The sequence below is a fragment of the Haematobia irritans genome, chromosome 1 (genome assembly GCF_050003625.1).
Source record: "Haematobia irritans isolate KBUSLIRL chromosome 1, ASM5000362v1, whole genome shotgun sequence".
Taxonomy (NCBI): Eukaryota; Metazoa; Arthropoda; class Insecta; order Diptera; family Muscidae; genus Haematobia; species Haematobia irritans.
Window position 1 is genome coordinate 27,113,231 of NC_134397.1, and position 19,705 is coordinate 27,132,935.

At 37.0% G+C, this 19,705-nt stretch overlaps 2 protein-coding genes across 2 annotated transcripts; both read left to right on the forward strand.

Annotated features, from left to right (window-relative positions):
- Window positions 1-3,107: 3,107 nt before the first annotated feature.
- On the forward strand, window positions 3,108-4,477 carry LOC142237965 (protein Fer3-like). The gene is made up of 2 exons (XM_075309446.1): window positions 3,108-3,391; window positions 3,872-4,477. Exons 1-2 carry the CDS (start codon window positions 3,259-3,261, stop codon window positions 4,360-4,362), a joined length of 624 nt encoding a protein of 207 aa, XP_075165561.1. The 5' UTR covers window positions 3,108-3,258; the 3' UTR covers window positions 4,363-4,477.
- A 10,166-nt stretch (window positions 4,478-14,643) lies between these two features.
- Window positions 14,644-15,515, forward strand: LOC142237973 (protein Fer3-like). The gene is made up of 2 exons (XM_075309458.1): window positions 14,644-14,865; window positions 14,932-15,515. Exons 1-2 carry the CDS (start codon window positions 14,733-14,735, stop codon window positions 15,399-15,401), a joined length of 603 nt encoding a protein of 200 aa, XP_075165573.1. The 5' UTR covers window positions 14,644-14,732; the 3' UTR covers window positions 15,402-15,515.
- Window positions 15,516-19,705: the final 4,190 nt, after the last annotated feature.

Sequence of the window (19,705 nt, forward strand, 5' to 3'; positions counted from 1 at the left end):
ATCGGATGAAATTTGCTTCTCTTAGAGGCTCCGATGTGGACCAATTTATGCATGGTTGTTAGAGACCATATACTAACACCATGTACCAAATTTCAACCGGATCGGATGAAATTTGCTTCTCTCAGAGGCTCTACAAGCCAAATCGGGGGATCGGTTTATATGGGGGATATATGTAATTATAGACCGATGTAGACCAATTTTTGCATGATTGTTAGAGACCATAAATTAACACCATGTACCAAATTTCAGCCGGATCGGATTAAATTTGCTTCTCTTAGAGGATTCGCAATTCAAATTTTGGGTCCGTTTATATGGGGGCTATACGTAAAAGTGAACCGCAATACCATCCGACCTACATCAATAACAACTACTTGTGCCAAGTTTCAATTCCATAGCATGTTTCGTTCGGAAGTTAGCGTGATTTCAACATACGGACGGACGGACATGCTCAGATCGACTCAGAATTTCACCACGACCCAGAATATATATACTCTATGGGGTCTTAGAGCAATATTTCGATGTGTTACAAACGTAATGACAAAGTTAATATATATCCTATGGCGGAGGGTATAAAAACAAGTACGTACAGCAGTAAGTTCGGCCGGTACGAATCCGAAATACTCAAAATTTTATTTCTATAGAAAATCATGTCAAAATTTTATTTCTGTAGAAAATTTTGTCAAATATTTATTTCTATAGAAAATTTTGTCAAAATTTTATTTCTATAGAAAATATTGTCACAATTTTATTTTTATAGAAAATATTGTCACAGTTTTATTTCTATAGAAAAAATTTTTTTAATTTTATTTCTATAGAAAATTTTGTAAACATTTTATTTTTATTGAAAATTTTGTAAACATTTTATTTTTATTGAAAATTTTGTAAAAATTTTATCCTATTGAAAATTTTGTCAAAATGTTATTCCTATAAAAATTTTGTAAACATTTTATTCCTTAAGAAATTTTGTCACAATTTTACTCCTAACGAAAATTTTGTCAAAATTTTATTTCTATAGAAAATTTTGTCAAAATATTATTTCTATAAAAAATATTGTCAAAACTTTATTTCAATAGAAAATTTTGTCAAAATTTTATTTCTATAGAAAATTTTTTCAAAATTTTATTTCTATAGAAAATTTCAATATTTGTTTTCTTTAGAAATCTTTGTCAAAATTTTATTTCTATAAAGAATTTTGTTCAAAATTTTATTTCTATAGAAAAGTTTGTCAAAATTTTATTTCTATAGAAAATTTTCTTAATTTTTTTTCAATAGTAAATATTGTCAAAACTTTAGTTTTATCGAAAATTTTTTTCAAAACTTTATATTTGATATACTCTTTGCAGCTACAAAACAAAGTGACATGTATACAACCAAAATTATCCCTACTACAAAAATGAATTTGCCTCATCTGTATAATGAAAATGTTCGAGTGGTTCCTGAGTGTAACAGTTAATAGGTTGGCTGATAAGTCCCCGGTCTAACAAAGAAACACACATTTTTTTTCAAAATTCGTTCAACATAGTTCGTTCGTTCAACATAGTTCCCTTCAAGAGCGATACAACGATTATAACGACCTTCCAATTTGTTGATACCATTTTGGTAGTACTCCTCCGGATTTGCCTCAAAATAGGGCTCAGTTTCGGCGATCACCTCTTCATTTTTTGAGGTCTGAGAACAAGAAAAAGTCGCTGGGGGGCCAGATCTGGAGAATACGGTGAGTGGGGAAGCAATTCGAAGCCCAATTCATGAATTTTTGCCATCGTTCTCAATGACTTGTGGCACGGTGCGTTGACTTGGTGGAACAACACTTTTTCTTCTTCATATGGGGCCGTTTTGCCGCTATTTCGACCTTCAAACGCTCCAATAACGCCATATAATAGTCACTGTTGATGGTTTTTCCCTTCTCAAGATAATCGATAAAAATTATTCCATGCCCATCCCAAAACACAGAGGCCATTACTTTGCCAGCGTACTTTTGAGTTTTTCCACGCTTCGGAGACGGTTCACCGGTCGCTGTCCACTCAGCCGACTGTCGATTGGACTCAGGAGTGTAGTGATGGAGCCATGTTTCATCCATTGTCACATATCGGAAAAACTCGGGTGTATTACGAGTTAACAGCTGCAAACACCGCTCAGAATCATCAACACGTTGTGGTGTTTGGTCGAATGTGAGCTCGCGCGGCATCAATTTTGCACAGAGCTTCCGCATATCCAAATATTGATGAATGATATGACCAACACGTTCCTTTGATATCTTTAAGGCCTCTGCTATCTCGATCAACTTCATTGTATGGTCATTCAAAATCATTTTGTGGATTTTTTTGATTTTTTCGTCGGTAACCACCTCTTTCGGGCGTCCACTGCGTTTACCGTCCTCCGTGCTCATTTCACCACGCTTGAATTTTGCATACCAATCAATTATTGTTGATTTCCCTGGGGCAGAGTCCGGAAACTCATTATCAAGCCAAGATTTTGCCTCCACAATATTTTTCCCCTTCAGAAAACAGTATTTTATCAAAACACGAAATTCCTTTTTTTCCATTGTTTTCACAATAACAAAAGTTGCTTCACAAAAGACGCTCTATCTCACAAACTAATTGACTTACAGACGTCAAATTTTAACACGAATCATTTCAAGGTTGGTGCTGTATAAAAATAATATGCATTTAATACTAGCGACGCCATCTATGTGTCAGACCGGGGACTTATCAACCAACCTGTTGTTTAATGACAAGCGCCCTGTGTCGTGGCATTTTTATTGTTAGTCTTGCCCACAACCATCAACCAGCGTCATCTATATGACATTCTCGTAGCTAATGACAACTACGACATCTACATTTCATTTCTCTTTTTAAATGTGTCATGGGAACTACCCTTATAAATACCATTTGAGAAACAACCAATCACAATTCAGAAAACTGTTACCAATTGGAAAGCTTCAATGGCGTGAATATATCACAGAAGGGTAGATTTCCCTAAAACAATTCATATTGGGGTTGATTCAATTTCCAAGAAGGATATTGGCATAGACACCGAACACACACCAATTGGGATATAAAAGAGGCAGACGAGGTAAAATCAAATCACATTCAACAACAAACATTCAAGAACAGAGGACTTTTCTGTCTTGATAATCGGGATAATCAAATTTGAAAATTTTGTGGAAACTACAAAGGCCTAAAGCACTCCCTTCCATTGGCAATTAAATAGAGAAAAAATTTTGAAAGTTTTTTTGTTTTCGATTTTCAAAATCCTATAATGCAACATCATCCAGTATCAAGTTATATGACCGATTTGCCCTACCAATCTTTATGGACCCAGGACGCACCACCTCCCCCATCTATGGTTCCTTATCAGAATCTCATTGCAGGATTTCCTTGCTCTGAATTGGGTATGTATCTAAGAATTTCAGTTCAAAGAAAAAAAATCAATTAGTATCCACAGAAAAAAATATCACTGAAATTAAAAAAAAAATCTATTTTAATAAAAATTTAATGTATTATTAATAAAAAAAAATTTAACTTAAAATTAATAAAAAATAATTAAATTAAAAACTAATAATTAAATTAAAAAATAATAATTAAATTAAAAAAAATGTTTAAATAAAAATTAAATTTAATATTAATATTTAATTTAAAATTAATAAAAAATTAATTAATTGTTTTTCGGTGAGTGTAAACATTTCTATTAAAAATTAATTGGATGTTCGTGTCAATTCTTGTAACTTTAAATTTATAATTAAAAAAAAATTAAAATTTATAAAATAAAAAAAAATTGTATTTGAAGACAACAAAAAACAAAAAATCGTCTCCTGTACTAAACAAAAAATCGTCTCCTGTACTAACTTCCCAATTTATTTCTCTCTTTTCAGCTTTATGGCAACGTTCCCAAGTGAATGGCTTAGTTAATCCCCACCACACCTCCTCCACCAACCGCCAGGATAGTAGCAAATCCAGTGTATCTTCATCATCGACTTCCAGTACAACGAAAAAAATTCGACGACGCACTGCCTCTTTGGCTCAAAGGCGTGCTGCTAATATTCGCGAACGCCGTCGTATGCTAAATTTAAATGAAGCCTTTGATAAACTACGTCCTAAAGTTCCTACATTTGCCTATGAGAAACGACTCTCTCGTATCGAAACCTTGCGGCTTGCTATTACCTATATTGGATTTATGACGGAATTATTAAATGGTACACCACAAAATTCGTCAACACCTAAAACCCAAACAGATCCATATGCTGCAATGAATGGTCATGCTCATCATCATCCTCATCATCACACTACGACTATGGCCCATCATATTCATCCATCAGCTTATCAACGGGATTATGTTTCGCCGTATGGTCATGGATTAGCTTAAATGACAGTGGGAGATTTATTCATTTAATTATTTGTCTAGTCTAGTCATATCTGTGTGTTATATTATTTTCTAAGATTTTGTTTAAGAATAAATTTCTATTTTAAAATATTAAAAATATTGTTTTAGCGACCGATAGTTGTTAGCTGAAATTAGGCTGTTTCTTGTCCCGAGAGGTCTTGCTTCTAAAGCTCGTAAAGGTAATCTGTCATTCTTGTGACAAGGCCAAACCATCTTAAACGTTTTTATCTATTCGTTCGTTAAGGGGCTCGATTTCTAGATTAGATCTAATGGTGTCATGTCTAACTCTGCCTCTCCGGTTTTTTCCTGCGACCCGGCGTAGGTATTTCATTTCTGATGTTTGGATTCTATTCTGATTTTTAGTTGTGAATGCCCATGATTCACTTACACAGAAAAAAAAATTACGTACAATTAAATTACTTGGGTTGCGACCGATGGCAAGGCATCTTAAAACTTCTCCATGCGGGATATATAGTAGACAAATGAAAGGCCGATTAAATACGTATATATTCAGTTCTTGACCGGTATATATAGGGAAGAAATAATTGCGAACCGATATGAACTTTTGTGCGGTAATTATAGAGCCAGAATGGAAATATGGGGGTCGCTTCATATTGGGGCTATATATAATTATGGACACGAGTCTACCAAAAATGGCAGATTTTTTACTTTTTGGTAGATTAGTAGAATTCTTGATGTTGTGAAAGATTTTGCAAAGTATTCCTGTCCAACTGTTAAATGATTCATAAATTTTCGATAGAAATAATATTTTGACAAAATTTCCTACAGAAATACAATTCTGACAAAATTTTCGACAGAAATAAAATTCTGACAAATTCTTTGTATAGAAATAAATTTTTGAAAAAAAATTGTATAGAAATTATATTTTGACAAAATTTTCTATAGAAATATAAAATTTTGACAAAATTTTCTATAGAAATAAAATTTTGACAAAATTTTCTATAGAAATATAAAATTTTGACGACATTTTCTACGGCAATAAAATTTTGGTAGATTATTTTTGGCTCAAATGGCAATCGTGATTTTTCTGTGACTGGGGATCGGTTTATTTGGGGGCTATATATAATATAGATCGATACGGACCAATTTTGGCATGGATGTTATCGGCCATACACTAGCGAAATGTACCAAATTTCAACCGGCTCGGATGAATTTTGCTCTTTCAAGAGGCTCCGAAGGTCAAATATGGGGATCGGTTTATATGGGGGCTATATATAATTATAGACCGACATGGACCAATTCTGGCATGGTTGTTAGGGATCATATACTAACACCACGTACCAAATTTCAGACGGATCGGATGAAAATTGCTTCTCTTATATGAGGGCTATATATAATTACGAAACGATGTGGACCAATTTTTGCATGGTTTTCAAAGACCATACATCAACACCATGTACCAAATTTCAGCCGTATCGGATGAAATTTTCTCCTCTTTGATGCTCCGCAAGCCAAATCTGGGGATCGGTTTATATGGGGGCTATATATGATTGTGGAACGATGTGAACCAATTTTTGCATGGTTTTTAGAGACCATATACCAACACCATGTACTAAATTTCAGACGGATCGGATGAAAATTGCTTCTCTTAGAGGCTCCGCAAGTCAAATCTGGGGATCGGTTTATATGGGGGCTATATATAATTATGGACCGATGAGGACTATACGTAAAAGTGAACCGATATGGCACATTTGCAATACCATCCGACATACATCAATAACAACTACTTTTGCCATGTTTCAAGTCGATAGCTTGTTTCGTTCGGATGTTAACATGATTTCAACAGACGGACGAACGGACATGCTTAGATCGGCTCAGAATTGCACTACGACGCAGAATATATATATTTTATGGGCTCTTAGAGCAATATTTCGATGTGTTACAAACGGAATGACAAAGTTAACCCTCTAATGCCCAATCCCACCTTTAGGCGAGCTTCATTTAATAAGGAAGCTTTTAGTAAAACACACCTTGAGACAACAAAAATAGGCAAAATAAAAAGAAAACTTATTTGAAACTATTCAAGAGGCTTTGCAGCATATGCTGAAATTTTCCGTATAAATTTTTCTTGCTGAGTTCTCTTGCTTTTGTGTCATTAACATTGAAAATTGAATCAGCTGGCAAAAAAATGGGCCATTAGAGTTAATATACCCCTATATAATATACATCCTATGGTGGAGGGTATAATTAATTGGATCAATTAATTTCGTGATTGAATCAAAAATTGTTTTTTGCTAGATTAGTTGCCGTTCGTCTTTTATGAGCCTCTAAAGTTTTGTCGCCAATTTCGATTTTGAGCACTTTTTGCAATTTTCGTATCACCATAGCCCGAAAAATGCTGTTTTTTATGAATATATTAAGTCATGTTTAAAATCACGAAAATGTCGAAAAAATACCACTTTTGTCACCGATTTTTTCCGCTTTTTCGCCTACAATTCTTGAACTATTGAAATTTTTACCAAACAGTCGAGGGAAGAAATGTAGCCTATAAAATTATGAAGATGCCAACTTCATATGACTACTCCTTGATACGGATTTGGCCACAACTTTAGAGGCTCATAAAAGACTAGATCTAGCAGTGTAGGCTTGCTAAGTCTTTTTAAGTGACGCATAATCCCTTTAATTGAAACAACATACACCTGACAATAATCCCCCTAAATGTACACAAACAAATTAAGATACACTTGTTAAAGTATTTTTTTTTTAACAAAAGATTAAAACCTCAATTTGTCCAAGAGCAGATATCGCCTCTGCCTTTGGCAAGGATAAAAAAGTGTAATTGATCGGAACCATAAAAAAATCAGAGCTATGAGAATATCTTCACCTGTCGCACGATGAAGATTCAACCCCTAATGCTCTCTCTCTCTCTCTCTCTCTCTGATACACAGATATCGAAATGAGCCCAAATAATATGATGACCATATTAATGAAGCGTAGAATTATAAATACTTTTTGTCAGTGCGGTATTGCGTAAAATTGCTAAGAAATGTGTTTCTAATGTGTCCACAGCCAGATGAGGGATGAAATGGAAGCTGCTTGAACGGAAACAGCGTTGAAAGTCATATGTAACTAGCTTCTTGTTGACGATGTCAGTCAACATATTGTTTGGATTTGACTTTTATCCATGGAAAGTGTTTTTCTGCCGTCATACCACTGTTGTTGATTTAATTTTACGCTATAACGCTTTAGGACATTAGATTTTGAGTTAAGGGATGTGATTTCAATGGTTAATTCTGGATATAATAGTTTTTAGCTATGATACCGCCACATGTTATGGTATGCGGTTAATATACAGGTTCAATATTACTATAAATTTAGACATTTATTGGATATCTATTTAGAGGGTACACCTTATTAGTCCACAGTCATGTAAGAAACAATTTACTAACCTTCGGTAGTAACGATGCAAGTGATAAATGACGACTTTTCCCGAAATCGAACACAAACACCCAGAAGCCATTTACAAACATTAAGTACGGTTTCAGAAATGGTTCTCAATATGCGCCACCCTCTATAAAAATATCAATTTCTGGGCAGGCTTAAAGACGCCGGTAAAAATAAAGTCAATCGGAGAATTTAAAATGTTTACTCCTAAAATGAAACTCCTTACTCACACACGAAAGTCTTTTAAAGACTCACTTTCATGAGTGGAATATTTTTATACATGCATGCTCATGATCAGAAATAGACACTAACGTACAGAAATGTAGTGACCCACGAAAACTCTGGAGAATAAAATACATTTTCATGATTCAAAAAAATTCGCCTCACTCATGAAAATTGTCATGACCTTGGAGTTGTATGTCGCGATTAAAGTTTACGTTTTGAGATTGTACAGATGCGAATAAAAGTGCTTAAATTTCTTCACTTTAGCATTCAGAGCGCAGCGTAGAAATCATATTGTCGCAATACCCGCTAGTCCATCACAATGCTTTGTTTTAATTAGATAGTCGGATCTTCCAAGTCGGTGCTAATTCTGAAATTAATGTTAATTGATAGTTGCTTTAATTTAAAGAGAACTAACGATGAGCAGGTTGCTGATTGAAGTTGCGTCTAATGGGGCGCTGTCGACTCGCACCGCAATGAGATGACGTCATTGTTAACGCTGTCCCAGGGCTGACAATCGACACCTCCTTGAACCTTAGCTACACAGGATATCAAGGAAAAATCGACTGTTGACGGTGAATGTGCTGTGAACAAGGCGAAAACTTTAATCTAATCCGCACTGAAAAAAATATTGTCGTGAGGTCAAAGATTTCATGTCTTTGAAATACGAATGCAAGTTTTGCTTAGCATAGAAGACGCATTTCTATAATATAAAGTTTTTTTTTCCTTGTCCAAAAGTCGATAAACTTTTCAATGAAGTCGTATTGTCCTTACAATTAAGTGATTTCACTTAAAAATGTGTATCATAATATGAAACAAAAATTGTTTGGGCTAAGGTTAACTTGACTTTAATAAATAAGAAAAAATCTTTAAATTTAATGAAATTGTATTTAATGAATTTGTCTTGCATCTTGACTACAAAAGACAAAATCTTTGGAACCGGACATGCTTTTTTTTCAGTGCGTATAAAAGTAACGTTATGTTAGGATATGATACCTATTAGGGTCTTTAATCCATTTTCGCCATTAGAAGACCAGACTATTTCCAACTCTTTGCGTGCCATATCAATTTTGTTTCAACGCCTTTTCCACAAGTCATCATATCTGACGTTAACTCCATAAATATCAAAAATTAGCTATGGAAAAACGTTCTTAGTGACGTTATTTATGTCGCGTACGCTTTCTTTAGCCAACATATCTGTCTCTTCACCACCTATTATTCGATAATATTCTGGTACCCAGAATACTGTAATATTGTTCATTGTTATATCCTCCACCATAGGATGGGGGTATATTAACTTTGTCATTCCGTTTGTAACACATCAAAATATTGCTCTAAAACACCATAAAGTATATATATTCTGGGTCGTGGGGAAATTCTGAGTCGATCTGAGCATGTCCGTCCGTCCGTCTGTTGAAATCACGCTAACTTCCGAACGAAACAAGCTATCGACTTGAAACTTGGCACATGTAGTTGTTATTGATGTAGGTCGAATGGTATTGCAAATGGGCCATATCGGTCCACTTTTACGTACACGCAGAGAAGGAATATGATCACCTCAAACATGTTTTAAGAGCAAAATGTTATTTTTGTAGGGTGACCATGTAACATGTTTGTCACTAAAATGTTATTTTCTCGTCAAATAGAACCTGCTTGCCGAAATCAGATACATGATTTCCGATAAAATAACATGGTTGCGAAAACCATGTTACATGGTCACCACCCAAAAATAACATTTTGCTCTTAAAACATGTTTGAGGTGATCACATTCCTTCTCTGTGTGTATAGCCCCCATATAAACGGACGCCCAAATTTGGCTTGCCGATCCTCTAAGAGAAGCAAATTTCATCCGATCTGGCTGAAATTTTGTGCATGGTGTTAGTATATGGTCTCTAACAACCATGCACAAATTGGTTCACATCGGTCCATAATTATATATAGCCCCCATATAAACCGATCCCCGGAGTTGGCTTGCGGAGCCTCCAATAGAAGCAAATTTCATCCGATCTGGCTGAAATTTGGTACATGGTGTTGGTATATGGTCTCTAACTACCATGCAAAAATTGGTCCACATCGGTCCATAATTATATAGCCCCCATATAAACCGATCCTCCGATTTGGCTTGCGGAGCTTCTAAGAGAAGCAAATTTCATCCGATCCGGTTGAAATTAGGTACATGGTGTCAGCATATGATATCTAACAACCATGCAAAAAGTGGTCCACATTGGTCCATAATTCTATATAGCCTCCATATAAACCGATCACCAGATTTGAACACCGGAGGCTCTTGGAAGACCAAAATTCATCTGATTCAGTTGAAATTTGGTACGTAGTGTTAATATATGGCCTCAAACACTAATGCAAAAATTGGTCGAAATCGGTCCATAATTATATATAGCCCCCATATAAACCGATCCCCAGATTTGACCTCCGGAGCCCCTTGGAAGAGCAAAATTCATCCGATTCGATTGAAATTTGGTATGTGATGTTAGTACATGGTATCCAACAACCATGCAGGAATTGGTTCATATCAGTCCATAATTATATATCGCCCCCATATAAACTGATCCCCAGATTTGACCCCCGGTGCCTTTCGGAGAAGTAAAATTCATCCGATCAGCTCGAAATTTGGTACGTAGTGATCGTATATGTTATTTAACAACCATGCCAAAAGTGGTCCATATCAGTTCATAATCATATATAGTCCCCATATAAACCGATCCCGAGATTTGGTTTTGGATGAGCAAATTTCATGCGGGTCAGTTGAAATTTGGTACATTGTGCTAGTATATGACCGTTAACAACCATGCCTAAATCGGTCCATATCGGTCTATAGTTATATATAGCCCTCAGATAAACCGATCCCCAATCACACAAAAATTGGTCCATATCAAGTTCATAATTGTATATAGCCCACATATAAATGACCCCCATATTTAAATTCTGGCTCTCTACGTAGCGTGCAAAAGTCCATATCGATTCGTAATTATTTGTAGACTTACCTATACATACCTTTTTTGTCTAATATATACCACGTATGGACTAACTAACAATTTCGAAAACTATGTTAAGAGGTTTTAAGATACCACAACCCAAGTAATTCGATTGTGGATGACAGTCTTTCGTAGAAGTTTCTACGCAATCCATGGTGGAGGGTACATAAGATTCGGCCTTGCCGAACTTATGGCCGTATATACTTGTTAGCTCTAAGCTCTTTACGACAGCGGCTGACGGTCTTCGACGTTATGTTGGCATGACCAAAGGTTATTAAAGGGTGATACGGTCAAAATTTGGTCAATATAAACTTGACGTATTTCTTTAAATTTTTGCATTTAAAAAACCTGAACATTCCTCATTTTGAAGGTGTGTGTGTGTAGAATGTTGCTCCTATTTTGATTTTGGAATTCACTCTTCAGTTGTCAAAATGCCGTCCAAGCAAGAAGAGCACCGTATCAAAATTTTGCTCGCGCATCGCGAAAATCCGAGCTACTCCCACACAAAGATGGCAAAATCGCTAAAAGTTGCCAAATCAACCGTTACAAATGTAATTAAAGTGTTTAGGGAACGTTTGTCGACAGCCAGGAAGTCTGGATCGGGGGGAAATCGAGAACCGGAAGCCGCTGAGACGACAAAGAGAGTTGCCGGTAGTTTCAAGCGAAACCCTAACCTCTCTCTCCGAGATGCCGCAAATAAGCTGGGTGTATCGTCTACAACCGTGCATCGAGCCAAAAAACGCGCCGGACTATCGACTTACAAGAAGGTAGTGACTCCAAATCGCGATGATAAACAAAATACAACGGCCAAAGCGCAATCCCGGAGGCTGTACACGACGATGCTGACGAAGTTTGACTGCGTGGTAATGGACGGCGAAACCTACGTCAAAGCCGACTACAAGCAGCTTTCGGGACAGGAGTTTTATACGGCAAAAGGAAGGGGAAAGGTAGCAGATATTTTCAAGCACATAAAACTGTCAAAGTTCGCAAAGAAATATCTGGTTTGGCAAGCCATCTGTACCTGTGGCTTGAAAAGCAGCATTTTCATAGCTTCCGGGACTGTCAACCAAGAAATTTACGTGAAAGAGTGTTTGAATAAACGTCTGCTGCCTTTCGTGAAGAAACATGGTTGTTCCGTACTGTTTTGGCCGGATTTGGCATCTTGCCATTACGGTAAAAAGGCCATGGAGTGGTACGCCGCCATCAACGTGCAGGTGGTTCCCAAGGACAAGAACCCTCCGAACACACCAGAGCTCCGCCCAATTGAGAAATACTGGGCTATTGTCAAGCGGAACCTAAAGAAAACCAAAAAAACTGCTAAGGACGAGCAGCAGTTCAAGGCAAACTGGCTTTCTGCGGCAAAGAAGGTGGACAAGGTGGCTGTACAAAATCGGATGGCAGGTGTCAAGCGTGAGGCCCGGCAATTCGGATTTGGAAAAGCGAAAGCCTAACTGAATATTTTTCCTGAATTTTATACTAATTGATCTTGAAAAGAAATTTAATTTTTTTTTAAATAAACGATTTACACGCGTTTTCCCTTGACCAAATTTTGACCGTATCGCCCTTTAATTCTGCTTGACTGTGGATGAAGATACTGATATCGCTTCTCATTATCGACCTCATCAACAGAAGTTCTGCAGCTTTTTTATAGAAAATTCCTCCGGGTGAAAATGCTGCAGTACTTTCAATCATTTTCGATTCATTTCATGCTTCTCTAAATCCCAAATCCTCGCAATAAATACTGCTGCCATTTTCGATTCATCTGTGTAAAATTTCAGATCTCCAAACCTTATGTTTTTTCCTCGCAATCCTCTACACTTGGAATAACTGAGTTCTAATTCCAAGCTGTTCGCTATAAATACCTCTGCCAGTAACTTCAACCATTTTCGATTCAGTTCATGAATCTGATTCCCAATTCCTCGGGTAAATACCGCTGTGAATGCCTTCAACAATTTCGATTCATTCTCATAAATGTTTAGATCTCCGAAACATCTTACCTGTTTCCAAATTCTCTATAATTTAGTTCTAATTCACAACTCCTCGCAGTAAATACCTCAGCCTTCAACCATTTTTGATTACTTTCATGACTCTCTAATTTTCAACTCGTCGCGGAAAATACTGCCAGTGTCTTTAATAATCTTCTATTCTTTGTTCAGATAACCAAAACATATCTTCTTTTCGTCCCATTCCTCTATACTTGGAATAATTGAGACTAGCTTACCTTCACATACAAGCTGAGTTACCATATATTTGTTGAGATGTAATGGTTGGTTTTCCGTAGGCTGTCGATGGTCATGGGTTCAATCCAAGACATTGATCATTAAGACAAAAGCTATCACCTATTCCATTGGTTATGTTATATGGATCGTAACAATTATTGGATCGAATTGATGTCCACTTAGAGCACTATAGGTCCATTATGATTCTTCAGGGTAAAATTCCCAACTTCTTCTTCCGGAAGTGGTCGCCTTTAAAATCGCTCAAGAACTTCCATATATTCGTCTTTCTCAAAGTTGTTTCAAACATCCAACCATAGGCCCTGATGAAGGCGAGTATGTTCCTTAAGTTACACTCCCGCAGATCGGTGAGAGCTTGAAAGAAAACGGAGTCCAGTATCTTGTTTCTTCTAAAGGATAATGATGGACACTAACATAGGAATTGATAAAAGTCTTCCGTAACATCCAGTGCCAGAGGCCATCTAAAAATCTTATAATCTTTGAGGCTAACACTTACCATATGTTTACCAAGTGTATTATGTCCAGTTATAATTCCTATTAAACTCCTCTTCTTCATCGGCCATCATGTCGCAATTCCTGTAGTTCATTTCGTCCCATATCATCTTGGTGAGCCCGCATCTTCCAGAAGAGACCCAACGTCCTAACATAGCTCATAGAATCGGGCAGCACTCAGCGATATCAGAGAAGTTCACCACAGTGGTATCACAATGGACTGAATAGTCTAAATGAGCTTGAAATATCGGGCTGCTACTATACCTAACATGAATCCTGTAAAGATATGAAGGCAGCGGGAGAAAACTTCCACGAGGACATTATTTCCACGTTTCACGAGTACATCTGCTTCTTAATTTCCCATTATTCCACAGTGCTCAGGTAACCAGCACAGAATTACATTATGCTGTTCTGAGAGAACTCTAAGCTCACTACGACATCGGCTGACTACCTTGGAACTTATGTCCGCGTTGCCCAAGACCTTTATAGCTGCTTGATTTCCCGTTGGTTTAGTACTTTCGTGGGACTTTGACTGAAAATATTTCTTTGCTTATCCTTTTTTCCCAAACTACTTCAAAATTCTAACCAAATATTTTCTTCACCATAAAGAACACTCATATTATTTTATTTTGTAATTTTGCAGATTAGAATTCTCTAAAAAATGCCCAACCAAATGTGTGCTGCCATCTATATGTGAATAATACCAATTCCATACCCTCTTCCACCAAATCCTGCTACATATACACTTTCCACTTCAACCAATCAGAAGTAAGAAATCTGTTGCCAATTGGAATATAAATATGGCGTAAGCAACCACCCCAAATAACTTGGCAAACTTAATAGGATATAAAAAATTTTATGTAGAAAATTCCATTCACATTTTAAGGAAAACTTCCAAATAGAAAAGACTGAATTGTAAACAGACCAAATTAGTGAATCAAATTAGAAAAATTATTCAAAAATTTTAAGAAATATCTGTGCTATTAGAAAAAAAAACACCATAATGCAGCATCCTGTGGAATCAGCATATATGACCGAAGTTCCTTTTCAACCTTTGTGGGCTCAAGAATCAGCTCCCCCACCACCTATGGTTCCCTACCAGGATTTAATAACAGGATTCCCTTGTAGTGATTTGGGTAAATTTTGTGAGATTTTCAAAAGTTTTGTTTGTAGAATAACTAACTTTTATTTTGTAATTACAGCCCTTTGGCAACGATCCCAAGTTGGCTCTTTGGTAACATCGACACGGACTAATGGCAATCTACGCAATGGTCCCTCGAATGGATCATCTTCCACCAATCCTAATCCACCTAAGAAAACTCGCCGTCGTACAGCCTCCATGGCTCAACGTAGAGCTGCAAATATCCGAGAGCGTCGACGAATGTTCAATTTGAATGAAGCTTTTGATAAATTGCGTCGCAAAGTTCCCACTTTTGCCTATGAGAAACGTCTGTCACGTATTGAGACCTTACGATTAGCTATTACCTATATAGGATTTATGACTGAATTACTTACCGGGACTCCTATGAACACCCATAAGCCACGAGCAGCAGATTTATATGGTGGCATGAATGGTCATGGCCATCATCATCCCGGAGCCATGGCTCATCATTTACATCCATCTGCATTTCAAAGAGATTTTGTTTCACCTTATGGTCATAGTTTGGCATAGAGTGTTTTAGTCATATTCGTATAAAATTAAGTGTTGATTAATTCGTAGATTTTTCTAAATTACTTACATTTATCAGTTAATCGTAAAATATAACCCAAAGTTCTTGAAATTCGATAAAAAAAAAACTATTTGAAATCAATTATTAACAAAATCATTCACATCAGTGAAGCAAGTGTTAAAATTTGGTGGTCCAACTGTATTACGGCAAAGGAAACAGTGCTCCATTGTATCAGAGTTTAGGTCCAAAAGAGGAGATGGGTTTTCCCAAGTCGTCTGTCACTTCAATCGCGTTTAGTGTGTCCTCCAAAATATTGTTTTTAGAGAGTTCAGTAGGCCCCGCAACTTCGCAATCTTCGATTAGCCTTTGCTTAGTTTACAATGCTGTCGAAATCTCAAACATGACATTATCTGTATACATCTCAAATTGTACCTTCACTACCAGAGAAGATGGAAAAGCGACAGGTCTATTGAGTACATTCCTCCCATTTGCAAGCAGAATACTTCCTTTCTAACTCAGCTGAAGGAATTTAATATCATCATGTGGATATCATGGAAGCCCAATGCCCGTTCCATAAGTCTTCCTATTTGACATTGACTCCGTAAATATACATAGTTAGCGTGGAAGAAACATCCGCAATGAAGTTATTTGTGCGGCGTTCACCTTCTTCAAATCTTAATTACCTTGTATTCCGTAATGTCCTGGTACCCAGTACAGGGCTCTCTGTACCAGTGGCAGACTACCCTCGACCTTATGTTCGTGTTATCCAAGGTCTTTATTCCTGATTTCAATGAAGATACTGATATCGCTTCTAAATAACGGCTTCATCAACAGGAGTCCAAATGAAAAATGCTACTCTCCTTTGCAAACAGAATGCTTCCTTTCTGGCTGAGTTGAAATTTATTAAGTTTAGAATTCTTTCTTTTTATACCCTCCACCATAGGATGGGGGGTATATTAACTTTGTCATTCCGTTTGTAACACATCGAAATATTGCTCTAAGACCCCATAAAGTATATATATTCTGGGTCGTGGTGAAATTCTGAGTCGATCTAAGCATGTCCGTCCGTCCGTCAGTTGAAATCACGCTAACTTCCGAACGAAACAAGCTATCGACTTGAAACTTGGGACAAGTAGTTGTTATTGATGTAGGTCGAATGGTATTGCAAATGGGCCATATCGGTGCACTTTTAAGTATAGCCCCCATATAAACGGACCCCCAAATTTGGCTTTGGAATCCTCTAAGAGAAGCAAATTTCATCCGATCCGGCTGAAATTTGGTACATGGTGTTAGTATATGGTCTATAACAACCATGCAAAAATTGGTCCACATCGGTCCATAATTATATATAGCCCCATATAGACCGATCCCCAGTTTTGGATTGCGGAGCTTCTAAGAGAAGCAAATATCAAATTTGGTACATGGTGTTAGTATATGGTATAACAACCATGCAAAAATTGGTCCACATCGGTCCATAATTATTTATAGCCGCCATATAAACCGATCACCAGATTTGACCTCCGGAGTCTCTTGGAAGACCAAAATTCATCTGATTCAGTTCAAATTTAGTACGTGGTGTTAATATATGGCCTCAAACACCCATGCAAAAATTGGTCGAAATCGGTCCATAATTATATATAGGCCCCATATAAACCGATCTCCAGATTTGTCCTCCGGAGCCCCTTGGAAGAGCAAAATTCATCCGATTCGGTTGAAATTTGGTACGTGATGTTAGTATATTGTATCCAACAACCATGCAGGAATTGGTTCATATCAGTCCATAATTATATATAGCTCCCATATAAACCGATCCCCAGATTTGACCTCCGGTGCCTTTTGGAGAAGCAAAATTCATTCGATCTGGTTGAAATTTTGTACGTGGTGGTAGTATATCATATTTAACAACCATGCCAAAAGTGGTCCATATCAGTCTATAATCATATATAGCCCCCATATAAACCGATCCCGAGATTTGGTTTTGGAGCCTCTTGGAGGAGCAAATTTCATCCGAGTCAGTTGAAATTTGCTACATTGTTCTAGTATATGGCCGTTAACAACCATGCCTAACTAGGTCCATATCGGTCTATAGTTATATATAGCCCTCATATAAATCGATCCCCAATCACACAAAAATTGGTCCATATCAAGTTCATAATTGTATATAATCGATCCCCATATTTCAATTCTGGCTCCCTATGTACCGTGCAAAAGTCCATATCGATTCGTAATTATTTGTAGACTTACCTACACATACCTTTTTTGTCTAATATATACCACGTATGGACTAACTAACAATTTAGAAAACGATTTAAGATACCACAACCCAAGTAATTCGATTGTGGATGACAGTCTTTCGTAGAAGTTTCTACGCAATCCATGGTGGAGGGTACATAAGATTCGGTCTAGCCGAACTTACGGCCGTTTATACTTGTTATATCTTCATGTGGATATCATAGAAACCATTCGTTATTATTAAGTCTCTGATCCTATGCACCGTGGTGCAATGGTTAGCATGCCCGCCTTGCATACACAAGGTCGTGGGTTCGATTCCTGCTACGACCGAACACCTAGAAATTTTTCAGAGGTGGATTATCCCACCTCAGTAATGCTGGTGACATTTCTGAGGGTTTCAAAGCTTCTCTAAGTGGTTTCACTGGAATGTGGAACGCCGTTCGGACTCGGCTATAAAAAGGAGGTCCCTTGTCATTGAGCTTAACATGGAATCGGGCAGCACTCTGTGATAAGAAAGAAGTTCACCACTGTGGTATCACAATGGACTGAATAGTCTAAGTGAGCCTGATACATCGGGCTGCCACATAACCTAACCTAACCTAACCTATGCAACAAAGATTGCACCCATCCACCTCATCCAATCTCCCAACTTTCTAGTCAACACTTGGAAATTTTTTCGGGTTTGCCGATTCCCATGTCGGTAGTTCCTAAGCCACTTCTTCCAAAACTACATCGAATAGTTTTTACCTTTGACCTCTATTTTGCAAACTGAATGACCTAAACATGCCTGAAACCACTTTGCATCTCGACTTCAAGGGCTTGAACCAGGAAACTTTTATAGGCGCATCATATTTGAGTAGCGGCCAGATATTGCAAACGCTATTTCACTCCGTTTATACTTTGGAACTGCTCCATTGTTCACCATAACCAACATTTTAGGAATTGTTCTCTTTGAGCGACAAGGGGCACCTGAGTCCATTGTTCTTAATGTATTGAGATTAAGCAAAGGCATTCGTCGCAAACCTAACTTTCGAGGGATTAGGTTAGTGGCAGGTCATTAGACTATTTAGACCATAATGATACCACAGTGATGAACTTCTCTTTTATCACTGAAAGCTGCCCGATTCCATTTTTAGCTCAATGACATAGCTGAGTCCGAACAGTCTGTCTCATAATGATGTAATTGGTTTCAGAACCTATGAAAGAATCAATAATGTCACTAGTATTACGGTCGAAACTGTGATTGAACCCATGCAGCAAGGCGGGTATGCTAGCCATTGCATATCGGAGGCTTTTCGAGGAATTACCTCCCTTTAATGTCAATGGTTTAGAATAAGGTCATCTTGTCAACGAAATAGCATTGCCTTTCGATCCGATTCGATTGCAACACGGTGGATCTTTGAGGGATTACCTTAATTTACTGCCGCTGGCTTAGGAGAAGAGCGACTTATCAAACAGATGTCATAGTCATAGATAACTAACTCAATGACCAACCCAATTTGGTGCCTTCCTTCTGAATTAAATAGCCCGCCCAGTGGTTGGCGTCGTACTTGAACTTCGTAATAGATTTCTATTATGCTGAAAGTCATATCAATTCCTATAATGTAATGTATAAATAGTGCTAGTAGTATATATTTCCACATATCTAAAAATAAACCAAAATGGAAAAATTCAAATTTATATTAACGTCTTAAGACTTATTCCTTTAAAAACAAGTAAGAAAAGTCTAAAAATTACAGTCCTGTTTACAAGTTTTCGACTAAGCAGAGGCGATTTTAAAAGGGAAAATGTTGGTATTTTTACCATTTTTGTCGTAATCTGAAAAACATATATATGGGAGCTATATCTAAATCTGAACCGATTTCAACCAACTTTGGGCGCGCATAGCTACAATGCTAAATCTACTACCTGTGCAAAATTTCAACCAAATTGGCCCAAAACTCTGGCTTTTAGGACCATATTAGTCCATATAGGGCGAAAGATATATATGGGTGCTATATCTAAATCTGAACCGATTTCAATAAAATTTTGCACACTTGACTATACTACTAATTGTACTTCTAGTGCAAAATTT